This window comes from Vulpes lagopus, chromosome 1, assembly GCF_018345385.1.
Source record: "Vulpes lagopus strain Blue_001 chromosome 1, ASM1834538v1, whole genome shotgun sequence".
NCBI classification, from domain to species: Eukaryota; Metazoa; Chordata; class Mammalia; order Carnivora; family Canidae; genus Vulpes; species Vulpes lagopus.
The window spans coordinates 96,679,887-96,706,176 of record NC_054824.1 but is presented as its reverse complement, the minus strand read 5'-3'; the positions used below and the strand labels follow the sequence as shown (position 1 = coordinate 96,706,176).

The 26,290-nt window shown below is 35.5% G+C and overlaps 1 protein-coding gene across 4 annotated transcripts in view; it reads right to left on the bottom strand.

Annotated features, from left to right (window-relative positions):
- SENP7 (SUMO specific peptidase 7) overlaps positions 1–26,290 on the bottom strand; it is a 150,918-nt gene that overhangs the window by 90,490 nt on the left and 34,138 nt on the right. For all 4 annotated transcript variants that reach the window (XM_041757248.1, XM_041757255.1, XM_041757265.1 and 1 more), the window contains exon 4: positions 19,482–19,579. In XM_041757248.1, the coding sequence (XP_041613182.1) occupies positions 19,482–19,579 (98 nt within the window). The remainder of the gene's footprint in view (positions 1–19,481; positions 19,580–26,290) is intronic.

Sequence of the window (26,290 nt, the reverse complement as noted above, 5' to 3'; positions counted from 1 at the left end):
CAAAACATTATGCTCAGTGGAAAAAAACAAAAACAAAAACAAAAACAGACCTTGGGGTGTCTGATTGGCTCAGTCAGTTAAGCATGCCACTCAGGATTTTCAATTCAAGCCCCATGTAGGGTGTAAAGATTACTTGAAAATAAAATATTTTTTAAAAAAACAGATACAAAAGAATATACATAGTTGTTTTCATATACTTACCACTCTAGAAAGACAAACCTAATCTATAGTGATAGCAGATCAGTGACTAGGGTTGGAGGTGGATGGGCTTGGTAGTAAGTGGTAAGTGGGGAAGTCTCTGGGGAACTGGGTTTGTTCAGAGATTGTGGCAGTAGTGATAACATCGGTATACAAATCAAGGGAGTCTGGGTAGCGCAGTCAGTTAAGCATCTGCCTCTTGGTTTCCACTCAGGTCGTGATCTTAGGGTGGCAAGATAGAGCTCCAAATGGAGCTCCAGGCTCAGCGTGGAGTCTGCTTGGGACTTCCTCTCTTTTCCTCTGCTCCTCCAATGACCACCCCCCAGTGTACATTCTCTCTCTCTCTCTCAAATCATTTTTTAAAATTTCATCAAAATATACATATAAAATGTGTGTACTTCATTATACATAAAAATAAAGGTAATTAAGAGTCATTAATAATATGCAAAAATATTTATATTGCCTTTGGAAAATGAGTTTACCTTATTAGTTTTCCTCATCAATGCCAAATTAAATTAACTAAATGAGTAACATTTTTATTAATTTATACAACTATACTTTACTAAAATTTGGATTGAAAAATTCATTAGACTAAGTTCAAGGCCTCTACAGAATCATCACTACAGTAGGCCTTGGATACCAACTTTACAATAAATGAGTTTGTTACCTGGCTATTGGCCAAGTGTGTTAGCAAGCATCTTTTGAATGAGAAATGTACTTAAGCTGATTCTCTGAAGTTAAAAACTGGTACTTAACACACACACACCCCACTACGCTGCTTTGGACTTTGAGAAAGTCACAGTTGACTGAATACTTTTAATCCATAATCCAAATAGTTAACACAATAAATCGCATGCTTCTTAAAAATAAATAAATAAATAAATAAATAAATAAATAAATAAATAAATAAATTGCATGCTTCTTGGCAATTGCATTGCCCTATTCCCCTTTCTTACTGTCTTAATCCATTCGGACTCCTTTAACAAAAATACCATAGACTGGGTGGCTTAATAACAAACTAGTATTCCTCATAGTTCTGGAGGCTGGAGAGTCCAGGATCAAGGCACAGGCAGATTCAATTTATGGTAAAAGCTTCCTGGTTCACAGGTGGCCATCTTCTCACTGTAACTCCCAACACAGTAGAAGGGATGAGAGCTCCTTGGGGTCTCTTTTATAAGAGCACTATTCCTATTCATGAGGGTTCCACCCTCATCACCAAATCACCTCCCAAAGGCCTCCTAAACATAAGAGATTAAGATTTCAACAGAGATTTTGGGGGGACACAAACATTTGATCCATAACATATACTTAATTTCAGCTATACTTTTTCTTTGTCATCAATAAGGTTTTTTTGCCCTGAGGCTGCTCTTAGTAAACATTTCCATATTATTTCACTTGAATCCAGCACCAGCTTCACAGATGTGCAACCCAAAGGATATACCAACCTCATGCTTATTTCAAAGCTCTACCATTGCTATCTTGAAATTCTTTTTTTTTTTAATTATTTTTTTTATTATTTATTTATGTAGTCATACAGAGAGAGAGAGAGGCAGAGACATAGGCAGAGGGAGAAGCAGGCTCCATGCACCGGGAGCCTGACGTGGGATTTGATCCCGGGTCTCCAGGATTGCGCCCTGGGCCAAAGGCAGGCGCCAAACCGCTGCGCCACCCAGGGATCCCTATCTTGAAATTCTTAATAATTTTCTTTGAACCTGTATTTTGTACGCAAAAGTCATGAAACAATAGTGCACGCACGAGAGCAAATATTCATCATATGCATGTCCAACCATTCCTGACTGCTCCATTCACATATAATATTTGAGATGTCCATGAGCAAAAAATTCTGGTGGATTTACCATATGTGGGCATTCCATGAGATTCAAAGTGAGAAAAAGGCAAATAGGGGCACTGAAAGTCCTGAAAGGCCGCATTTTTTCATTCAAACTAGTAAATGGCTCCAAGAGGAAAAAGAAAAAGAAAAAAAGAATGGCATCTAAGAAACACAAATGACTAAGGCACCCTATTGTATCCTTTCTGTTCCTTCTACTCTCATTCATTCTTGATACACCATTAGGCCAAAGATAGAAAGTGTTGGTAGAATGTAGATGTATCAAAAAGTGATATAAAAACTGCTAAGTTTAGTTTTGGGCAGCATTTCCACTCTTCTGGTAAGAACAAAATATGTACATATATACCCTGTGAAATATAAATTGTATGATTTCAGTAATTATTCATACTGGTTCAATGCTCATATCTGCATTTAAAAGAATTGAACTCCCAAAAAATAAAAAAGAAAAGAATTGAACAGTATAAAAGTGAACAGTAAAATTCATACTAACGATTTAAAATGTTTCTTTTTCTTTACGTAGAACAACATATATATATAAATAAAAAACATCATAGTAAGTTGAGAAAGAAAGAAGAAAGGAAAATGTTTTATAGTTTAGCAGTGTAATATAATGGGAAATGTACATTTGATCATTTTCTCTGGTAAATACATTAAGGTATAGAGAGGGTGACATACCTCCCTATAGATCTCTTCTATCAGGCTGCCTTATAGATCTCTTCTATTTGGCTGTTCTTGCATTGTATCCTTTATAATAAACCTATAAATATAAGTAAAACGCCATCTTGAGTTTTGTAAGCGATTCTAACAAATTCTCAAACCTGAAAAGGGAGTCATGGAAATGCCCAATTTATAGCCAGCCAGTCAGAAATACCACTGACAATCTGAGACTTTCAGTTGGCATATGAAACAAATGCAGTCTTGTAAGGACCAAGCCCTTAAATTGTGGAATCTGATGCTAACTCCAGGTAGAGTGTCAGTACTAAATTGCACTACACCCAGTTAGTGCCTAGAGAATTGGAAAATAGTACTGGAAAAGACACGTGCATTTTGGTGTGAAAAGTGTTGTGAGTAAAAATAGTTCATAAGTACCTTTATTCAATAGCACTTTCTCATTTTTTTAAACAAGGGACCCTGCATTTTCATTTTGTCCAAGGTGCTAAAAACTGTAGCTCACCTTGCTTGCATAACAATGCTGACAGACAAAAAGAAACCAGACAGACCATCACTCCAGGCCACACACCTTTTCAGAAGACATCAAAATCAAAATACCCATAGAGATAGTTCTAAAATAATAATTCTAATATAAATATGATCTATTTTATTAGGAGTTATTAGAGATCTGACTTAAACTGTCTCATTTATTGTTTTGCTGCTACACCTACTTTAATTGTTAAAAACAATGTTGAAAAATAGAGTAAACCTTTGGCATAAGGATTATTTTAACCAACAACTAAGATGAAGCAGATAAAAGAAAAGCTTTCTGTATTACCCTGATACCAAAACTAGACAAAGACATTACAAAAAAAAGAAAGAAGAAAAACACAGACTAGTATCTCTGATGAACAAAAATATTAACAAATTGCATTTGACAATACATTAAAATACGTTTCAGGGCAGCCCCGGTAGCTCAGCGGTTTAGCACCACCTTTGGTCTGGGGTCTGATCCTGGAGACCTGGGATCAAGTTCCATGTCAGGCTCCCTGCATGAAGCCTGCTTCTCCCTCTGCCTGTGTCTCTGCCTGCCTCTCTCTCTCTCTCTCTCTCATGAGTAAATAAATAAAATCTTTAAAAAAAATACATTTCAATACATGAATACGTTTATGTATTGAAAATATATTTGATCATTCACTATAATCAAGTGGGACTTATTCCCTGGATGCAAGGAAGGTTCAATAATTGCAAACCAATGTGATATACCACATTATTGTGGTGTCTCTCCCAATTGGATGGGAGCCCCCAGATGTGGGGTGACCCTATTGCATGGAAACTGGTGGCACAGGCAATGAAGGGATTCACATGAGGCAGAGCAAAGGAGATAGAAGTTTACTAAATACCCTGCAAGAGAGCAATGGTCAGGACAGCAAACCAGAGACTGTATGCAGTGGGGCAGTGGGAGAGGGCTATATTCAAAGCCAGAAAATGAGGAAGTATGAGGATGTACGGAATTTTCCCTTTTTTTGTTATCTGTGCCTGGTTGTAAATAACCCATTAGCTAGTTAGGGCTTACAGATATTTTAAGATAGATCAAGTGATGGGCCTGTCTGTACTTGGCCAGGGGCCTGGGGTCACTATGGGCCCTTTTGCCTTGGTCAATCTCCATTGCTCAAGCCTGTTATCTAAAAGTGGCCTCTACAATTATTATAAGAGGAAATTAAAAACCATATGATTGGGCAGCCCCGGTAGCCCAGCAGTTTAGCACTGCCTTCAGCCTAGGGCCTGATCCTGGAGACCTGGGATCAAGTCCCACATTGGCCTCCCTGCATGGAGCCTGCTTCTTCCTCTGCCTATGTTTCTACCTCTCTCTCTATCTCTCTGTCTCTCATGAATAAATAAATAAAATCCTTTTTAAAATAAATTAATTAAAATAAAATAAAAACCATATGATCACCTCAAGAGATGCAGAAAAAGCATTTGACAAATATAACATCCATTCATAATAAAAAAAACTCTCACAAAACTGGTATAGAAAAACATACCTCAATATATCAAAGACCATATATAAAAACCTACAGCTGACATCATATTCAATGATGAAAAACTAAAAGATTTTCCTCTAAAACTAGGAATAAGAATACCCACTTTCAGTGCTTTTATTCAACATAGAACTCCAAGTCCTCACTACAACAGACAAGAAATAAAAGGCATCTAAATTGATAAGGAAGAAGTTAAACTGTCATTATTTGAAGCTGACATGATACTGTATATAGAAAACCCTACAGACTCCAACAAAAAACTATTAGAACTGATAAATTCAGTCAAGTTGCAGGATACAAATCAACACACAGAAATCTATTGTGTTTCTATTCACTAATAACAAAGTAGCAAAAAGAAATTAAGAAAACAATCCCATTGCTTATTATGTCAAAAAGAATTAAATATCTAGAAATAAACTTAACCAAGGAGGTGAAAGACCTGTACTTTGAAAATTATAAAATATTGATGAAAGAAATTGAAGACACAAATAGAAAGATATACCATGCTCATAGATTATAAGAAATAATATTGTTAAAATGTCCGTACTACCTAAAACAATCTACAAATGCGTTGCAACCCTATAAAAAACCAATAATATTTTTCACAGAATTGGAACAAATAGTCCTAAAATTTGTATAGAACTACAAAAAAAAAAAAAACTCTAATAGACAAAGAAGAACACAGGTGAAGCATTAATCTCAGATTTCATGATATACTACAACGCTACAATAATCAAAACAATATGGTTTTAGCACAAAAACAGACACATAAATCAATGAAACATCAGAGAGAGCCCAGAAACAAACCCATACCTATATGGTCAATTAATCTATGACAAAGGACACAATAATACACAATGGGGAAAAAAGACTTTGCACTTAATGGTGCTGGGCAAATTGGATCACTTTCTTATACCACACACAAAAATAAACTCAAAATGGATTAAAGATCTAATGTGAGACCTGAAACCATAAAACCACTGCAAGAAAACATGGGCAGTAATTTGGACATCGGCCTTAGTAACATATTTAAGGATATGTTTCCTCAGGTAAGGAAAACAAAAGCAAAAATAAACAATTGGGACTACACCAAAATAAAAGGCTTTTAAGCAACAAAGAAAACCATCCACTGAATGGAAGAAGATAATTATAAATGATATATCTGATAAGGGTCTAACATCCAACATACATAAGGATGTTATACAACTCAACACCAAAAAATAATCCAATTAAAAAGTAGAGAGGGCATTTGGGTGGTTCAGTCAGACACCTGACTTCAGCTCAGGTCATGATCTCAGGGATCTGGGACTGAGCCCCATCCCATTTCTCACTCTGTGGGACCTCTGCTTGCTCCCTCTGCCCACCCCCCCTGCTCATGTTCCCTTTCTTTCTCTCTCAAATAAATAACTTTTTTTAAAAAATGAGCCGAGGACCTAAACAGACATTTCTTCCTAAAAAGTCATACAGATGGCAGACACATGCAGAGATAAACATCACTAATCCTCAGAGAAAAGCAAATCGAAACTACAATGACCTCACACCAGTCAGAATGGCTATTAACAAAAAAGGCAAGAAATAACAGCATTGGTGAGGATGTAAAGAGGGAAATCCCATGCACTGTTGGTAAGAATGGATATTACTAAAAAAAAAAAAAAAAAAAAGAATGGATATTACTACAACCACTGTGGAAACCAGAAGGGAGAGTCTTCCAAAAAATTATAAATAGAATTACCATATGATCCAGTAATTCTACCTGCTAGGTATTTTCCCCAAAAAAAATAAAGACACTAATTTGAAAAGATAGATGCACCCTTATGTTTATTGCAGCAATAGTCACAAAAGCCAAGATATGAAAGCAACCCAAGTGTCCACTGATAGATGAATGGATAAGGAAAATGTGGTATATATGTGCAGTGGAATAGTACTCAGCCATAGAAAAGAATAAGATCTTGCTATTTGCAACAGTATGAATGAACCTAGAGCGTATTATACTACATAAAATAAGTCAAAGACTACTACTGCATGATTTCACTTACATGTTGAACCTAAAAAACAAAACCACAAACAGACTCTTAAATACAAAGAACTGGTAGTTGCCAAAGGGGAGGTGAGGGTGAGAAGATAAGTAAAATATATAAAAAGGGGTTAAGAGGTACACACTTCCAGTTATAAAGTAAGTCACAGAGAAGAAAACACAGCCTAGAGAGCACAGTCAATAGTATTGTAATAACATTGTGTGGTCACTACACTTACTGTGGTGAGCACTGGAAAAAATAATAATAAAGAAAAGTTCTCTGCCATCCCCCCTACTTGCCTAAAAACAGGACATAATTTATTAAGGTGCCTAGCATACCTCTTAAACACCAAGAGACAACTCTAGATTCTTACCAGCCCGGAGATAGATACAAAGAACAACCTACATAACAAACCTTATCAAATAACCTTTATCTTCCCATTTTATTTTATGTAGGGGCTTGCAGCCCCTAAAAGCCTAAATCCCTTTTACTTTGTCCTACTGATCTTTGTTAAGACACTATAGAAACCTCAAATCCTGACCACCTCTATGATTTAATCATTGAGTTCTTCCACATGTGGAAGTGATATACACATTTCCGTCTGGTTAATCTGTCCTTTCTCAGTTTCTTTGCAGACTCAGTCACTAAAACTAAGTTGCTACAGGAATTTTTTCCTCCCCTAAACTTCATACACAATAACTGAATTGTCTGTCTCCACCCTCTATCTATAGGAACATAATTCTTGTTACCAAACTCTGGTTACATTTGTCAGCTCTGCCCAGGCATGTGAACTTTGACCTCCTCTCAGCCTGAGCCAGCATACAATCCCTGCCTAGAACAGTGACCTCAAGCTAAAACATTTTTTATCTATTGTGCTATCTCAATAGTTGCTCATTCTACTTCCCAAAACCCAGGTATTTCAAGACTTGTTTACTTCTCCCTAACAAGAAAAGCCCTTTTCTGACTATTGAGATACTTGAAGATCTTATTATGGTCAGTGTGTTCTCTCTATTACAATAGTCCTTTTCCTACTCTTGCAATTATTCCTTTATTTTTCAACTGTGGGTCATTTTGTTTCTCAGGGGAAGTTCTCGTATCTTTCATAGGATACCACAGCAGTATCTGTGTAGGAATAAAATGTATTTACACGTCTTTTTTTTTTTTCATAAAGAAAAAAGACATTCTTATCTTTTTTTCTTTTCTTGTCTCATGAGAGACAGAGAGAGAGAGAGGCAGAGACACAGGCAGAGGGAGAAGCAGGCTCCATGCAGGGAGCCCAACGTGGGACTCAATCCCAGGTCTCCAGGATCACGGCCTGAAGACAGCGCTAAACCAATGAGCCACCCGGGCTGCCCAATATTTACACCTCTTAATTATAAAATTACATACCTTCCCTGAATATTACAAGTAAAAGAAGATCATTCAAGTCTGGCTTTTACTGCCTTGTAATCCAGGTGCTGCTTTAGTTATACCAGTAACTATTATTTTCTTTCTCCCCAAAAAGTGCTACATAGATAATATGTTACGTAATTTCAATATAGGAAAGTACTAGGTTATCCCAGATATATCACTGAGGAAATAAATCTCAGATTTTAATTAGCCTAAAAGACCTTCATTAAGTCCCTTAACATAACTGATTTGATTTCCTTTATATGAATGACAAATTCTTATTACAGAATTCTTGTTCAAACAATCCATTTCCCCATGCTTCTCCACTCCCGAATGAAAACATTTTTTGAACTTTCTATTTTTCCTATTAATTACTGACACAGATTTCTTTTTCTTTCAAACAAAATCCACTGATAGAATGAGCATTTTACAATCTTTGTTTCAATAAGCCCCCTTCTATCCAATAAATTCCCAATATACTTACATCAGAAATTATGTTTCAATCTGCAAGGTTAGTCCTTACATAAATATTCTTCAAAGCTGAACCACATATCCACTACAGTTACATTTCCTTTCTTAACAATGTTTTGTTTTTCTAGAAGTTAATTACCTAAATTTTTATAAGTCATTTTACTTTCTTCTCCACCTTGTATCACTTATGTTTCACTGATAATCATTAACAAAATACACAGAAATCCTCTCAATAAAACCAAAATATCAGGTAACCTATCATCTCTAAGAGGAGAATATGGGACAGAGACACAAAGCCTGAGTTATTTACTACCTGGCCCACTGCAAAAAAAGAAAAAAAAAAGTCTTCCCTTTTACATGCTGATTTTAGTTAAGCATATCATAAAGGGCTTCCCAAGAAAGTTTATTATTATAAAAAGCAGGTGTTTTTTTGAGAACTTTTATGTCTAAAAATGTACTGAAACTATTCTTATACTTGATGAGTTGAGTACAGAACAACAGAAGGGAAATAATTTTCTCTTTGAATTTTGAAGACATTGCTTCATAATTTTTTACCATCCAGAGCAGCTAAGAATACCAATGCCATTATAATTCCTGATCCTTGTAGGTGCTTTTCTTTTTTTTGGTCTCTGAAAGCTGTTAGGATTTCTTCTTTACCTCTGATGTTCTGAAATCTCACATGATGTTCTGAAATCTCATTATGTGCCTTAAAGTTTCTCTTTTTCCTTTTTTCCCCAACACAGTGCTAACATTTATTAAGCCTTTTCAAACCGGAAACTTATTTTTCAATTGTTGGAGATGTCTTTTAATATTTTCTTCATAAAATTTTCCCTCTATTTTCTCTGACCTATTTATTTATTTGATAGCCTATAAAAAATTCTGGAACCAAAGGTACAATAATTAAAATGAAATATTCACTAGAGGGCAGTCCCAGGTGGCTTAGCAGTTTAGCGCCACCTTCAGCCCAGGGTGTGATCCTGGAGACGCAGGATGAGTCTCCTGTCAGGCTTCCTGCATGGAGCCTGCTTCTCCTGCCTTGTCTCTGCCCCCCTCTCTCGCTCTGGTCTCTCATGAATAAATAAATAAAATCTTAAAAAAAAGAAAAGAAAAAAAATAAAAAATAAAAAAAAAAGAAAAGAAAAATATTCACTAGAGAGATTCAAAAACAATTTGAGCAGGCTGAAAAATCAGCAAACTTGGAAGGATGTTTTAATGACTTCTCTAATTTCACAGAGAAACAACTAAGACTTAGAGGTTCTATCAATTGCCTTGAAAAACAGTATCTATACTGTGGGATGGCTGAGAATATTATCTGTGCCTGGCACTGTATTAGTCAGGGACATACAAAAAAGTCAAAGAGCATATTCAAATTAAAATAATTCAATGAAGGGTTTATTTACAAATAAATATATTTTTGGTTATTTATTTTATTTTTAATTTACTTTTATTGTCTATTGTTTTATTGTTTATTACTCTGAGATACACTATAATCAAATTCTTAAAAGACACTCTTAAAAGCAGCCAGAGAGGGACGCCTGAGTGGCTCAGTGGTTGAGTGTCTAGACGCCTTTGGCTCAAGGTGTGATCCTGGAGTCCCGGGATCGGGTCCCGCGTCGGGCTCACTGCATGGAGCCTGCTTCTTCCTTTGCCTGTGTCTCTGCCTCTCTCTGTGTGTCTCTCATGAATAAATAAAATCTTTAAAAAAAAAAAAAAAGCAGCCAGAGAAAAGTGATTTATCACATACAAAAAATAAAAACTGATCAGCCAAAAATCCTATATGCAGCAAAACCAAGCTTCAAGAGCAGAAAGAAATTAAGACACGTCCAGACAAATGAAAGCTGCTAGTTTGCTAGCATAAGGCCTACCCTGCAAGAAATGCTCAAGGGAATCCTATAAGGAGAAACAGTAACTCAGTACCATATGAGGAAATAAAGATCTCATCAGTAACAGTAAATACATGAACAACTGCCTAACTTTGGTTTGAAATTCTTTCTGTTTTCCACATGATTTAACAGACCAATATGCTTAAAAAAAAAAAAAAGTCTAAAAGATACTAATTCTCCAACTTTGGTTTATAACCACAAATTTTGTTTTCTACATAATATAAGGAAAGTGCATTTAAAATAACTATGTTTTTGAACATAAGCTATATAAAGATATCATTTTTTAAATCAAGAATTGAAAGAGACGGGAGATAAAACTGTAAAGAAGCAGTTTCTACATATTATTCAAGTTTAAACAGGGAGAGATTCAAATTAGAGCACTATAACTTTATATTGTTAAACATAACCCTCATGGTAACTACAAAGTAGCTATACAAGAGGAATTGAGAAGAGAATTTAAGCATTTCACTATTACAAAAAATTAATAAAACAAAAAAAAGAGAAAAATGAAGAAAAGTTGGGACCAAAAAAAAAAAAACTGTAAGACATGGAAAACAAATAGCACAATGACATAAATTGCTCCTCGTTAATATTAATGTAAATGGATTAAATACCGCAATCCAAAGACAAAAAGTGGAAGAATTAATTTTAAAAAGCATGATTTAACTATATACTGTCTACACCAGACTCACATTAGATCCAAAGACATAAAGAGATTAAAAATGAAAGGACAGAAAAAGATATTCTATGCAAATACTACCAAAAGAGCAAGGCTATTTTAATACCAGACAAAATATACTTTAAATCAAAAAAGATTGTAAGAAACAAGAAAATAATTATATATTAATACAAAGTATAATACAGCTAGAAGATATAACCATTAAAACATTTACACATCTAATAACAGAGCATCAAAATATATAAAGCATAAATTAACAGAAGGCAAAAATAGTTCCACAAAAGACAAAAATAGACAGTTCCACAATAAGAGTTGGAAGGCTTTGATGTCCCTTTCTCAATAATGGATGGAAAAATATGACAGAAGACAAAAAATTAGGACTTAAAAGACACAATAAACCTACTAGATGTAATGGACATACACAAAACAAGCCACCTAACAACAAAAGAGTACACATTCTTCTGAAGTGCACATAGGACATTGTTCAAGATAGACCACATTGTGGGGGACAAATTAAATCTCAACAGATTCAGAAAGATAGATATCACACAAAGTATCTTCTCTGACCACAATGGAATGAAAATAGAAATCACTAACAGAAGGAAAACTGGAAAACTCAAAATTTGTAGAAATTAAACTCCTCACTCTTAAATAACCAATGGTTCAAAGAAGAAATCACATGAGAAATTAGAAAATATTTAAGATGAATGAAAACAAAAACAACATACAACAATTTGCAAAACATGGGCAGCCCAGGTGGCTCAGCAGTTTAGCACTGCCTTTGGCCCAGGGTGTGATCCTGGAGACCCGGGATCAAGTCCCACGTCGGGCTCCCTGCATGGAGCCTGCTTCTCTCTCTGCCTGTGTCTCAGCCTCTCTCTGTGTGTGTCTCTCATGAATAAATAAATAAAATCTTAAAAAAAACTTTTGCAAAACACAACCAAAGCTCTATTAATAAGAGGTATTTTTTAAAAAGATTTTATTTATTTATTCATGATACAGACAGAGTGAGAGGCAGAGACACAGGCAGAGGGAGAAGCAGGCTCCATGCAGGGAGCCCGACATGGGACTCGATCCCGGGTCTCCAGGATCACACCCTGGGCCAAAAGCAGGCACTAAACTATTGAGCCACCCAGGGATCCCCAATAAGAGGTATTTTTTAGTATAAATGCTTACCTTATAAAAAATAAAGACCAAATCAACAACCTGACTTTACAATTTAAGGAACTAGAAGAAGAAAACTAAATTCAAAGCTAACAGAAAAAAGAAATAATAAAGAGCAGAGCAAATGAAATACAGAATAGAAAAATAAGTGATTAGTGAAACCAGAAATTTGTTCTTAAAAAAAAAAATGAACAAACATGCAAACTTTAGCTAGATGAGTGAAGAAAAAAGAGAAGATACAAATTACTAAAATCAGAAATGAAAGTAGGGACGTTACTAATGATTCCACAAAAATAAAAAAGGATTATAATTGATACTATGAACTGTATGTCAACCAACAGGATAATCTAAATGAAATGGATAAATTTTCAAAACCAAAAAATTTTGATTGAATCACAAAGAAACAAAATCTGACTTTACTTAAAATTAGTAAAAAAGATTGAATCAATAATCAAAAAGCCTCCCAAAAGGAAAGCCCTGGCCAGATGGTTTTACTTGTGAATTCCAAAATTTTATGAAGAAATAACAGCAATCATTCTCAAACTTTTCCCAAAAATGGAAGCAAAAAGAACAATTTCTAACTTACTCTATCAGGCCAGCATTACCCTGATACTGAAGCCAGCTAAAGACACTACAAGAAAAGAAAACTAAAGACCATTATCTCTTATGGACATTGATTTGAAACTCAACAAAATATGAACATACCAAATTTTGGTGCAAATTAAAACTATTACACACCATGACTAAGCGAGATTTATTCCTGTAATTCAAGAATGGTTCAATATACAAAAATTGGTCAATATAAAGACTACAGTAACAGAATGAAAAGGAAACAAAATATGATCATTCCAACCGATGCAAAAAATTTTGGCAAAATTCAGTATCTTTTCACGACAAAAATAACCAGGAATGCCTAAGCAAAACAGTGTGTGTTTGTGTACATGGAATATTACCTCAGCCTAAAAGAGAAATAATTCTGATAGATTGCAACATGAATGAACTTAGGAACATTATGCCAAGTAAAATAAGCCAACCACAAAAAAACAATGAATGATTCCACTTACATGAGGTAAAGTAGTCAAATTCATGGAAAGTAGAAAGGTGGTTGCTAGGTGCTGGGATAAGGGAGAAACTGGTACTCATTGTTTAATGGGTATACCATTTAAGTAGTACAAGATGACAAGAGTTGTAGACATACATGGTGATGATGTTAGTACAACATTATATATGTATTTAAAGGGTGCCCGGGTGCCCTAATCGATTAAGCATCCGTCTTCAGCTCAGGTCATGATCCCAAGGTCCTAGGATTGAGCCCTGCACTGGGCTTTCTGCTCAGTGAGGAGCCTGCTTCTCCCTCTCCCTGTGCTGTTCCTTTTGCTTGTGCTCTCTTACTCTAAGTAAAATCGAAATAAATAAATGAATAAATAAACGTATTTAAAACCACTAAACCATACATTTAAAAATGGTTAAGCTAGGGGGCATTAGGGGACATAGCTTGTTAAGAAGCCGACTCTCTTGGTTTCGGTTCAGGTCTATCTCAGAGGCATAAGATGAGTCCCATGTGAGGTTCCATTTTGAGCACAGACCTGCTTAAGACTCTCTCCCCCTCTCCCTATGCCCCTCCCCACCAAGCGCTCTTTCTTTTTCTCTCTTTTTCTCTTTTCTCAAATAAATTTAAAAACATTTTTCAATGGTTAAGATGGTAAATTTTGTGTTTTGTGAATTTTACAATAAAAAAGCAATACATCTTTCAAAAATTATAAAAATTTATACTTAAAATTGACACATATTCTTCTAGTAAATGATATACCAATAAAGTTGATTTTTTAAAAAGAAGAAATAGAAAACCTGTATAGTCCTATAATCAGAAGCAGCACACACACACACAAAAAGGCAATATAAAATAGTTATTTGTTTTATTTACATATAACTGAGGAAGGACTGAATTTTTAAGAAGCAATAAAGAGGAAAGGGAAATTGACAGATTGGCAATTCATTTCCTTAAGAAACGAAATTACTGTTCCCAAAAGCAGCTCAATTCCTCTCCCATGCTCAACTTATTTCTTGGGGGTTGAATTGTGCCCTAGAAAAAGATATTCTAAACTCCTAACCCCAGTATCTCAGAATGTTACTTTATTTGGAAATACTGTCTTTACAGAAATAATCAAGTTTAAATGAGGTCAATAGGTTAGGCCATAATACATTGTGATTGGAGTCCTTATAAAAACTGCAAACTAGGGATCCCTGGGTGGTGCAGCGGTTTAGCGCCTGCCTTTGGCCCAGGGCGCGATCCTGGAGACCCGGGATCGAATCCTACGTCGGGCTCCCGGTGCATGGAGCCTGCTTCTCCCTCTGCCTATGTCTCTGCCTCTCTGTGTGTGTGTGTGTGTGTGTGTGTGTGTGTGTGTGACTATCATAAATAAATAAAAATTAAAAAAAAACTTAAAAAAAAACTGCAAACTAAAAAAAAACTTAAAAAAACAAAAAAAAATAAAAATAAATAAAAACTGCAAACTGAAAAATAAATAAATAAATAAAAATAAAAACTGCAAATTGAACACAGAAACAGAAACACACAGAAGAAAGACAACATGAAGACACAGAGAGAGAACATATACACATGTAAGATTGCAGTGATACATCCAAAACACGAGGAATGCCTGAAGGGAAGAGAGACATGGACCAGATCCTTCTCTGATGCCTTCAGAGGAGGCATGGCCCTACTGACATTTTCACATGAAATATGAATGGATTAAGCAATCTAGTAAAAGGCAGATATTCCAGAATACATGATAAATCAAGATCTATGTTCTGAATGTTTGTTTCCCTTAAATATTCATATGTTGAAATCCTAACCCCCCAAAGTGATGATATTAGGAGAGAGGCCTTTGGGAAGCGATTAGATCATGAGAGGGAAACCCTCATAAATAGGATTAGTACTCTTATAAAGGAGGCTTAAGAGAGACTCCTTCTGCCCTTTGAGAACACAATGAAAAGATGGCCAGCTGTACGAACCAAGAAGCCCTCACAGACCATGAACCTTCTGGTGCCATGATACTGGACTTCCCAGCCACCAGAATTATGAAAAATAAATATTTGTTGTTTATAAGCCACCCAGTCTATGACATTTCATTATAACATTTCAAACTGCTAGGATAAGATGCAACTAAATGCTCTCAACAAGAGACAATTCGGAATGAAAGAAATAAATAAGTTCAAAGTAAAAAGATAAAAAAAGGTATACCATGCAAACAGAACCTTAAGACAAATGGAGTAGCTATATCAATATCAGACACAATAAATATTAAAACAAACAAAAAGACAATGAGGGGCATTTCACTGATAAAAGGGTTAATTCATCAGAAAGATATACCAGTTACAAATATCCATATACTTAGTAACAGGACAACAAAATACATTAAGCAAAAACTGACAAAACAGAAGGGAGATATTCAACACTAGTAGTTTGATACTTCAAAACACTGTCTTGATAATGGATAGAAATACTAGAATGAACATCAGCAAAGATAACAGGAGCCTTGAATAACAGTATCAACCAATTCAATACAACAGCCCTCTATAGAACACTCCACCAAACAGGAACAGAATACTCATTTCTTCTCAAATGCATAAAACATTCTGCAAGAAAGATCATATGTGAGACCATAAAATAAACCTCAACAAATTTACAAGAAAGAGAGGGTGGCTGGGTGGCTCAGATGGTTAAGCATCTGCCTTTGGCTCAGGTCATGGTCCTGGGGTCCTGGGATCAGGTTCCATGTCGGGTCCCTGCTCAGTGGGGAGTCTGCTTCTCCCTCTGCCCCTCCCCCTGCTCATGCTCCCTTTTTCTCAAATAAATAAGATCTTTCTAAAAAAATTTACTAGAAAGGAAATAATACAAAATGTTCTCAGACCACAATGAAATTCAATTAAAAACAGATAAAAAAAATTAACAGATAAATAAGTCATGGGAATGTACTATACAGCACAGTGACTATATTAATAACACTATACTGTAGATTTCAAAATGGCTGAAAGTGAGAGTAAATCTTAAAAGTTCTCACAAGAAAAAAAATGTATATCTATGCATGATGATGGACTAACTAGATTTACTGTGGTGATCATTTCTCAATATATACAAATACTAAATCAATTTACATTATACACCTGAAACTAATACAATGTCAATTATATCTCAATAAGAAATTAGCAGAAGGAAATATTTGAAATTTTAAAATATGCAGAAATTAAATTATACACACTTTCATAACAGCTGGGTCAAAAAAATCTTACCAATTAGAAAATACTTTTGAGATTAATGAAAAGAACATCACAACATACCAAAATTTATGAGATATAACTAAAGCAGTGCTCAGGGGGAAATTTAAAACTATAAATGTCTATGTTAGAAAAGAAGGCAGATTTCCGATCAGTAACCCCACTATATATCTTAAGATTTAGAAAAAGCAGCACAAACTATTTCCAAAACAAGAAAAGGAAAAAAGATTATAGTGGCAATAAATGAAATAGAATACAGGAAACGAACAGAGAGAACTGATGAAATCAAAAGTTGGTTCTTCCAAAAGAACAACAAAATTAAAAAATCTTTAGGGAAACTGAACAGAAAAAGAGAGAGAAGATGCAAATTAGTAAATCAGGAATGAAAAGGAGATCACTAACATTATTACAGAAATTAAAAAGATTCTAAGAGAATACTTTGAACAAATGTATGCAAACAAATTAGATAACTTATAAAATGCACTAATTCCTAGAAACAAGCTACCAAACTGACTCATAAAAAAATAGAAAATCTAAATTGAACTATAACAAATAATAATTTACATTTGTAATGTGAAAACTCCAGACACACACACACACACGCATGTCCACGTGCGCAAAATGTCAATAACCAGATGATTCACTGGTGCATTTCATCAAACATTCAAAGAAACACTGGGCGCCTGCCTGGATCAGATGGTAGAACACGTGACTCTGGATCTCAGGGCTGTTTAAGCCCCACACTGAGCATACAGATTAATTGAAAATACAATTTTAAAACCAAAACAAAACATTTAAAGAAAAATTAATATTGATCCTCCAAAATTCTTCCAGAAAAACAAAGGAAGAAAGAATATTTTTCAATTCATTCTTCAAGGCCAGTACCAACCTGATTCCAAAGCCAGACAAAGACAACATAAGAAAACAAGACAAATTTTTCTTCTTAATGCAAATGTAAACATCCTCAACAAATCCTAGCAACATATGAATGGGATCATAAATCAAGGGGGATTTATTTATTTTTTTAAAGATTTTATTTATTCATGAGAGACACAGGGAGAGAGAGGGAAAGACACAGACAAAGAGAGAAGCAGGCTCCATGCAGGGAGCCCGACGTGGTACTCGATCCTGGGTCTCCAGGATCACGCCCTGGGCCGAAGGCAGGCGCCAAACCACCGAGCCACCCAGGCTGCCCAATAAAGGGGGATTTATCCCAGGAATGCAAAGTTGGTTTAAGATTTAAAAATCAAATTACGGGGCAGCCCGGGTAGCTCAGCAGTTTAGCACCACCTTCAGCCCAGGGTATGATCCTGGAGCGCCGGATCAAGTCCCACATCAGGTTCCCTGCATGGAGCCTGCTTCTCCCTCTGCCTGTGTCTCTGCCTCTCTCTCTCTCTCTCTCTCTCTCTCTCTCTCTCTGTGTGTGTGTGTGTGTGTGTGTGTCTCATGAATAAATAAAATCTTTTAAAAAATCAAATTACATTAAAAAAATCAAATTACATAACACACTACGTTAGTAAAGTACACAAATTACATGATACGAATGTAGAAAAGGCATTGGGCAAAATCCAACACCCATTCACAATAAAAAGCCTCCAACAAATTAGGAATAGAAAGGAACTTCCTCATCGTGAAAAGGGATATGTCTTAGTCTATTTGGGTTATTATAACAAAATACCATAAAGTAAGTGGCTTATAAACAACAAACATTCATTTCTCATGGTTCGAGAGGCTCCTAAGTCCAAGATCAGGGTGCCAGGCAGCATTGTCAGGTTCTGGTGAAGGCCCTCTTCTAGACTGCAGATTGCTATCTTCTCCTTGTGTCCTCATATGGTGGAAGAAACTAGAAAAACTGTGAGGTGTCTTATTTAGGCAGTAATCCCATTCATGACTTAAACAATCTCCTTAGGACCCCACTTTCAAATGCCATCACATTGAGCATGAGAATTTCAACATAAATATTTTGAGGGGACATTTAAACCACAGAAAAGCATCTATGAAAAACCTAGCTAACATGATACTTAATGGTAAAATATTGACTGCTTTCCCTGTGAAAGCGGGGGAAAAAAAGATGTCCGTTCTCACCACTTCTATTCCATATCGTACTAGATGTTCTAGCCAGGACAATTAAGCAAAAAACGACAATTACAGGCATCTAGTTGGAAAGAAGAAAGTAAAACTGACTTTATGAATAAAACTCCAATCTATTAAGAATTTCTAGAACTAGTAAGACTTAAACAGCATATAATGTCAACATACATAAATCAGTTCCACTTTGCTAACCTCATTTTTTCATTCATTTACTGTTCACCAAAAAGAAAATTCAATACCCTTTTGTACAATAACAACTTTTTAATCATTTACAGATGTCTAATCCTGGAATGCTCTAAATTCCTTCCAATAATTGCAATTTCAATCCCCCAGATATTTAATTCCACTATAACCATAATTCACTAATACTATGACTACAGTTCCAGTTGTTAAATTTAGTACCTTTTGTATAGCAGACACAAATGATGAATCAAGCATTATAACCAGCATATATATATATATATATATTTATAAGCATATATAAGTATATATACATAAATATAGATATATAGATATATAGATATAAAACTCTTGTTATATCAGTTAAAGTTTATCAAGACATTCCAAATGCACAAAAACAAGGAGTTAAGATGACTTAGAATCACAGGAAGTTCAAGCTTGGAAAAAAACCTTAGAATTGAATCTTGAATTCAGTCTTTGTATTTCAGAAGTACAGTAACTGAGACCCAAAGAGGCTAGGTGAATCACCCATACTCACATTATTTATACACAGTGTAAGTCCATCCTATGTCATACACACATATATCTTACCTTTCTGGTGATGTCTTAGAAGTGACAGGACGCCCACGGACACCTTTTCTACTTTTATGGTCTAGAGAGAGGACCTTATTTCTTAGGCTTCTTTTCCACTAGGGAAAAAAAAAATGGAATTTAACACTAAATATAACAATATGACAATTAAGACATTTAAATTTGTTTTAATTGGGATCCCTGGGTGGCGCAGCAGTTTAGCGCCTGCCTTTGGCCCAGGGCGCGATCCTGGAGACCCGGGATCGAATCCCACGTCGGGCTCCCGGTGCATGGAGCCTGCTTCTCCCTCTGCCTATGTCTCTGCCTCTCTCTCTCTCTCTCTCTCTCTGTGTGTGACTATCATAAATAAATAAAAATTTTTAAAAAATAATAAAATAAATAAATAAATTTGTTTTAATTTAGAAAATCAAGATAAACAGCCAAATTCATAGGTCACAGAGGGGGAAAAAGTGCAATCTAAAAAACCACCAGGTCTTTTGTTAGTTCAGAAATATAAGTCTACCAAAAAATAGAAGATATTTTAAAATGTCGAGGTAAGTTTAGTTAGGAAATTGATATTTTGAGACTCCAAAGCTTACATAATCATACAATTTTTGAAAGGCTAAAGGAAAATAAAAATTATTATATACCACGTTAAATAGGATCTGTGATTTTGAAGTAACTGCATTTATAACAATTAAAAGGGTTTAAGGGATCCCTGGGTGGCGCAGCGGTTTGGCGCCTGCCTTTGGCCCAGGGCGCGATCCTGGAGATCCGGGATCGAATCCCACATCAGGCTCCCGGCGCATGGAGCCTGCTTCTCCCTCTGCCTGTGTCTCTGCCTCTCTCTCTTTCTCTCTGTATGGCTATCATAAATAAATAAAATTAAAAAAAAAATTCTTAAAAAAAAAATAAAATAAAAGGGTTTAAAACTGGTTCCCTATGAACTGCTACATGGAAAATTTTAGGAGAGTCAGACATCTTACTAACAGGGTTTAGATTTAATCTGACTAGACACAAAAGTTAAAATTATTTAATACAAAACAACTAGACACAGAAGTTAAAATTATTTAATACAAAACAGCATAAATCTAGACAAGTAAATTATTTATGTTCTCTGCATTAGTTTCCTTATCTGAAAATGGATGTAACAGTAGCTATCTCACAAGGATGTAAAATAACTATATATGTAATAAGTTTAAAACACTGTTTTCGTTAGAGATTTGTACACCTGTGTTTATAGGAGCATTGTCCACAAAATCTGAAAGGTAGACAGAAGTAATTGAAGTGTCACAGCAATAAAAGAACAGATAAACAACATGTGATATATACATACAATGAAATATTATTCAGGCTTAAAAAAGAAATTTTGACACATGCCACAACATGAATGACCCTAGATGACTGTGGGAAAACAAAAACTATACATATTGGTCTCTGCCCCCAGTTCCTGGCACAGAGCTCCTGAAACCCTTGTAATTTCCTGGATTGATAGGAGTGTCTTTTGTACTAATGAGGCAACTCCGGGTGGGCTCCTGGAGGAGGACTGGTCACCAGAAAGACTAAGCCATAATTAGAAGCTTGCAATTTTCCACCCCACCCTCTATTCTCTAGAGAGAAGAAAAGAGCTAAAAACAGACTTAGTAAGTTATACCTACATGAGGAAGCTTCCAAAAAATTCCAACAGGTTCAGAGCACTTTCAGGTTGCTGAACACATCTATATACTACACACATAAACTCCACAAGGACAGAGGCTCCTGCTCTGGAGACCCTCCCAGACCTCATCCTATGTTTCTCCTCACCTAATTGTTCAATGGTGTCCTTTATCATATCCTTTAATAAACTGATAAATAATGTAAGAATTCTCTTAGCAGCTCTAGCATGAAGCAATCGAACCTGACGGGATAGCTTTGGGAACCTCAGATTTACAGCCAGTTGATCACAAGCACAGGTGACAGTTGGGACTTGTGACTGGTATCTGAGGTGGGATGGGAGCACTCTTGTGGGATCAAGCCCTTAACTGGTAGGTCTGACACTATTTCCAAGTAGTGTCAGAATTGAATTAAATTGTAGAATACCCAGCTGGTGTCACAGAGCATTGCTTGGTATGGGAAAACCCACACACATGTGGTGTCAAAAGTATTGCAAATATGATAGTAGTGTGAGAGTAAATGAAAAACACAGAGGGAAGACTCGGTTTTTCCCAAGACAATGACATTAAGTCATTGTCAGTGAAATAAGTAACAAAAAGACAAATGCTGTATGATTCAAGTTATATGAAGTATCTAAAGTAGTCATATTCATAAAAATCGAGAGTAGAATGGTAGTTTCCTGGGGCTGGGAGGCAGTGGCGGGGGGGGAGGTGGAGAAAAACTGTTCAAAGGGTAGGGTATTTCAGGTTTGCAAGATACAAAGAGTTCTGAAAATGGATGGTGGTAATGGTTGCACAAAACTGTGAATGTACTACATGCCAGTGAACTGTACTCTTAAAAACGGTTACAATGATAAATTTTATGTTACGTGTATTTTACTACAACTTAAAACAAATTTTTAAAAGATTAAAAAAAATGTTTTAGGGCAGCCCTGGTGGCGCAGTGGTTTAGTGCCGCCTGCGGCCCGGGGTGTGATCCTGGAGACCCAGGATCGAGTCCCACATTGGGCGTCCTATGTGGAGCCTGCTTCTCCCTCTGCCTGTGTCTGTGCCTCTCTCTCGCTCTCTCTGAATGAATAAATAAATAAATCTTAAAAAAAATAAAAATAAATAAATGTTAAAAAATAAAAATAAAAAAATAAATGTTTTAAGTAATGAAAACCAAAACACTGTCTTGAACATGACAGCTCTCAATAAACATCCTCTTTAATTTTCTAGGCATTAGTTATCTCATAATTACCAGAGCACTGCTTGATATAAAACACATCACTTTATCAGAGGAAAGTGAAGCTAGACCAATGAACCCAAGCTTGTCTCTCATAAAAGCCTATGTTCTTTCCAATGCTTTGATTCTAAATTATACAAATTCTCAGAAATCCCTCCCATCAAGATATCAATTTAAATACCTTTGTCAAAATGTAAACCTATCAATATAACAAGAATAAAACTACATCTTCTCACCATTTCACTACCACTGTCTTAGTTCTCCCCCTTCTTATTTCTGTCCTGTGCTCTTATCATGTTATCCTAATGGGATTCCCTGCCAATGGTCTCTTTCACCCCTAATCTAGCATCTACTCCATGATAAAAGTTAAATCTTTCAGAAATGCAAATCTGATGGTATTCTCCTGCTTAAATTCCTAAGTGTTCCAGACTACCTAAAGGAAGGGAAAAAAACAATGTGTCTTCTTTTCTCATTTCTGCTTCCCATGCATCCTGTATTCTGATCATACTAAACTATTTGTAGTTCCCTGAAAGTGCAATGCAGTTTCATCCTTCAACATGTTTCCTTACTAGAATATGCTTTACCCTCCCTAGTTCTCTTTGTCCAGTAAGCCACCAAGAAACCTTCTTCATCTTCTAGCAGAATAAATCAATCTCTTCTACAATACCATTCTACATTTTGCAAAAGTTCCATTACTGACAACACTTCTCACAGTGAATTATATTACCTGTTTACATCTACTGCAACCTGGACTGGGTATGATCTGGCTTAAGGATTGAACTCTCAGAACTACTGGCCAACTAGTTCCCTATAATTGTTCCACTAATCTCACAATAAATGCAACCTTCCCGTTTTATGTTATTGACTTTTTGTATTCCACTAATCATAATGTAATAAAGTTTGCGTGTATGTGCAAAATTATCAAAGTACTAGTCTTTGAGCCTCATATTCTATACAGAGAAAACAACAACATTCCCACCAAAGAGACGGCAAAAAATAATGAGAGTTTTAAACTACTACAAAAAGGGGATCCCTGGGTGGCGCAGCGGTTTAGCACCTGCCTTTGGCCCAGGGCGCGATCCTGGAGACCCGGGATCGAATCCCACGTCGGGCTCCCGGTGCATGGAGCCTGCTTCTCCCTCTGCCTATGTCTCTGCCTCTCTCTCTCTCTCTCTCTGTGTGACTATCATAAATAATTTTTTTTAATTAAAAATTTTTTTTAAAAAACTACTACAAAAAAACAAACAAAAAAAATATGAACTCATGGAGACAAACTGGAGGGAAATTGGTTAAAATGTCATTAACTCTAAATTCTTAAATCCTACCATACCCAAGGATAACATGAAGTATATCCAGAGATGTTATCAAATGAAAATACAATTCACTTAGACTTTAATCACTTGTTTCTTATAGTTAATATCACATTAAAATATTTACATATTCTCTTTTTAAAAATTAGATAAAATTATAGGCTAGGTTAAAAATTTGTATTATTCAGGTATGATTTGTTTTTCTTTTAGTCTATGAACCTATTATATGCTATCTTTGAAAGGCAAAAATTAGAAAACAAAGAATTATCCTACAAACTGATTATTAATGAGAATTTCTTCACATTACATAATCTGAAAGCTACATGACCACAAATAGGAAAGTTAAGATAGTGTGAATAATTTTATTTTAAATGAAAAAGGCTTTTAGAAGAATAAAAGACTTTTGTTTATAGACAGGATCAAAGCATCCAGTTACATAATTTTTTAAAAAGATTTTATTTATTTATTCATGAGAGACATAGAGAGACAGGCAGAGACACAGGCAGAGGGAGAAGCAGGCTTCATGGAGGAAGCCTGATGTGGGACTCGATCCCGGAACTCCGGGATCACGCCCTGAGCCAAACGCAGATGCTCAACCACTGAGCCACCCAGGCATCCCAGTTACATAATTTTGGCATAAGTATGCCAAATTGGCATAATTCTGGCAAGAACACCAAAATAAAACACTATGTCAATTGAAATAAAATGGTCCGTAGTAATTTGACTAAAAATTTTCTTGGACAAAATCTCTACATGCACTCTATGTTGTGTGGGGTTCATAATCTTAACTGAGTATTTCCTTACATACTAAAAGGAACCAAAGTTGTATCTTGATGTAAATACTGACTTTGTTCACAACTACTTACCCCGTCACAGCTTGCTGTAATAAAAATGCATGACTTTCCAATTAAATGAGATTATTGGTCTGGATTTAACTTTATATCAGAATTTCAACTCTATTGGTTCTTTATCCAGTTTCCAAAGCAAGCAACATGTAATGCCAAAACTGAAAACACTTATCAAAAAACATAAACTGAAATTATTTGCTAACCATTATCTATTGAACCACTGGACTAATTATGGAGGGGGAGGTCTAGGGAACCCTGTATACTCTTCGACCACTTTTCCCCACTGTTTTCCCCCAATACCCTACAAAACTACAGAAAAATATATAACCAGGAAATTAACAATGAGACAATCCATGACCCTATTAAGATTTCACCTGTTCTGTATGCAAACATTTGTGTACCAGTGCATTTTAAGTTCAGTGCACTTTTATCATATGCACATCCTCTGACAACCAAAGTCAAGATATAGAACAGATGTGTCATACACATACCCGTTCCGCTACCCTTCTATAAACACAGCTGCCACCCTCCTTTCCACTAACTCCTAGCAGTATAAGCCCTAAGAGTTTTCCTAGCAATTCAAACAAACGTTTAAGGAAAGGAATTCTATACACTGTTCCATTAACTACAGGAGAAATGAACAATTCCCAATTCATTCTATAATGTAAGCACTGCATTGCTAGTGACTCCATATAACGGTAGCACAAGAAGAAAAAATTCAAGACCAACATCTCTGATAAGCATAGACAAAAACACTCAACAAAAAAATATCAGAACAAGTAATACATAAAAAGAATAATACAATACAGCCAGTTAGCATTTATTCTATGGCAGAAAGGTGTTCAATATTCAAAAATCAATCCAAAAAGATAAAAAAAGAAAAGACCCACCTATACATTGTACACAATAAACTCATTTTAAATATAAAGACAAGATAAAAGGTCAAGGGATAAAAATATACCATTCCAACACAGATCAAAAGAAAGCTAGAGTAGAATACTGATTTCAGACTCAACAAACTTCGGAAAAAGAAAAATTATCAATTTGCGGGATACAGGGATAAAGAGAAATGCTACATAATGATAAAAGGGGTTGATTCTCCAAGAAGACATAACAGTCTTTAATATCTATGTGCTCAACAACAGAGCACCAAAATGCATAAGACAAAAGCTGATTGAAATATAAAGACAAATAGAAGAATCAACAATTACAGGGACTTCAATACCCTTCCATCAGAAACAGATCCAGCAGGCAGAAAATCAGTAAGGACAGAGCTAAATTGAACAATACCATCAAACAAGTATTAAGTATTCAGCCTCATACTGGAAGTCCTAGATAATGCTATAAGGTAAGAAAATGAAATAAAAAGTATACAGATTGAGAGGAAAAAATAAAACTTTTATTTAAGGTGACATCGTTGTCTATGTAGAAAACCCCAAAGAGGGATCCCTGGGTGGCGCAGCGGTTTGGCGCCTGCCTTTGGCCCAGGGCGCGATCCTGGAGACCCAGGATCGAATCCCACGTCGGGCTCCCGGTGCATGGAGCCTGCTTCTTCCTCTGCCTATGTCTCTGCCTCTCTCTCTCTCTCTCTCTCTGACTATCATAAACAAAAAAAAAAAAAAAAAAAAAGAAAACCCCAAAGAACCAATAAAAGAAAAAAAAAAAAAAAACTCCTTCAACAAATAAGTCATTATAGCAATAGTGCAGGAAATAAGATACTTATACAAAAGTCAATTAATTTATTCTTTAAAAATAATTAATATTAGAACCAGAAATTTAAAAAAATACTATATAT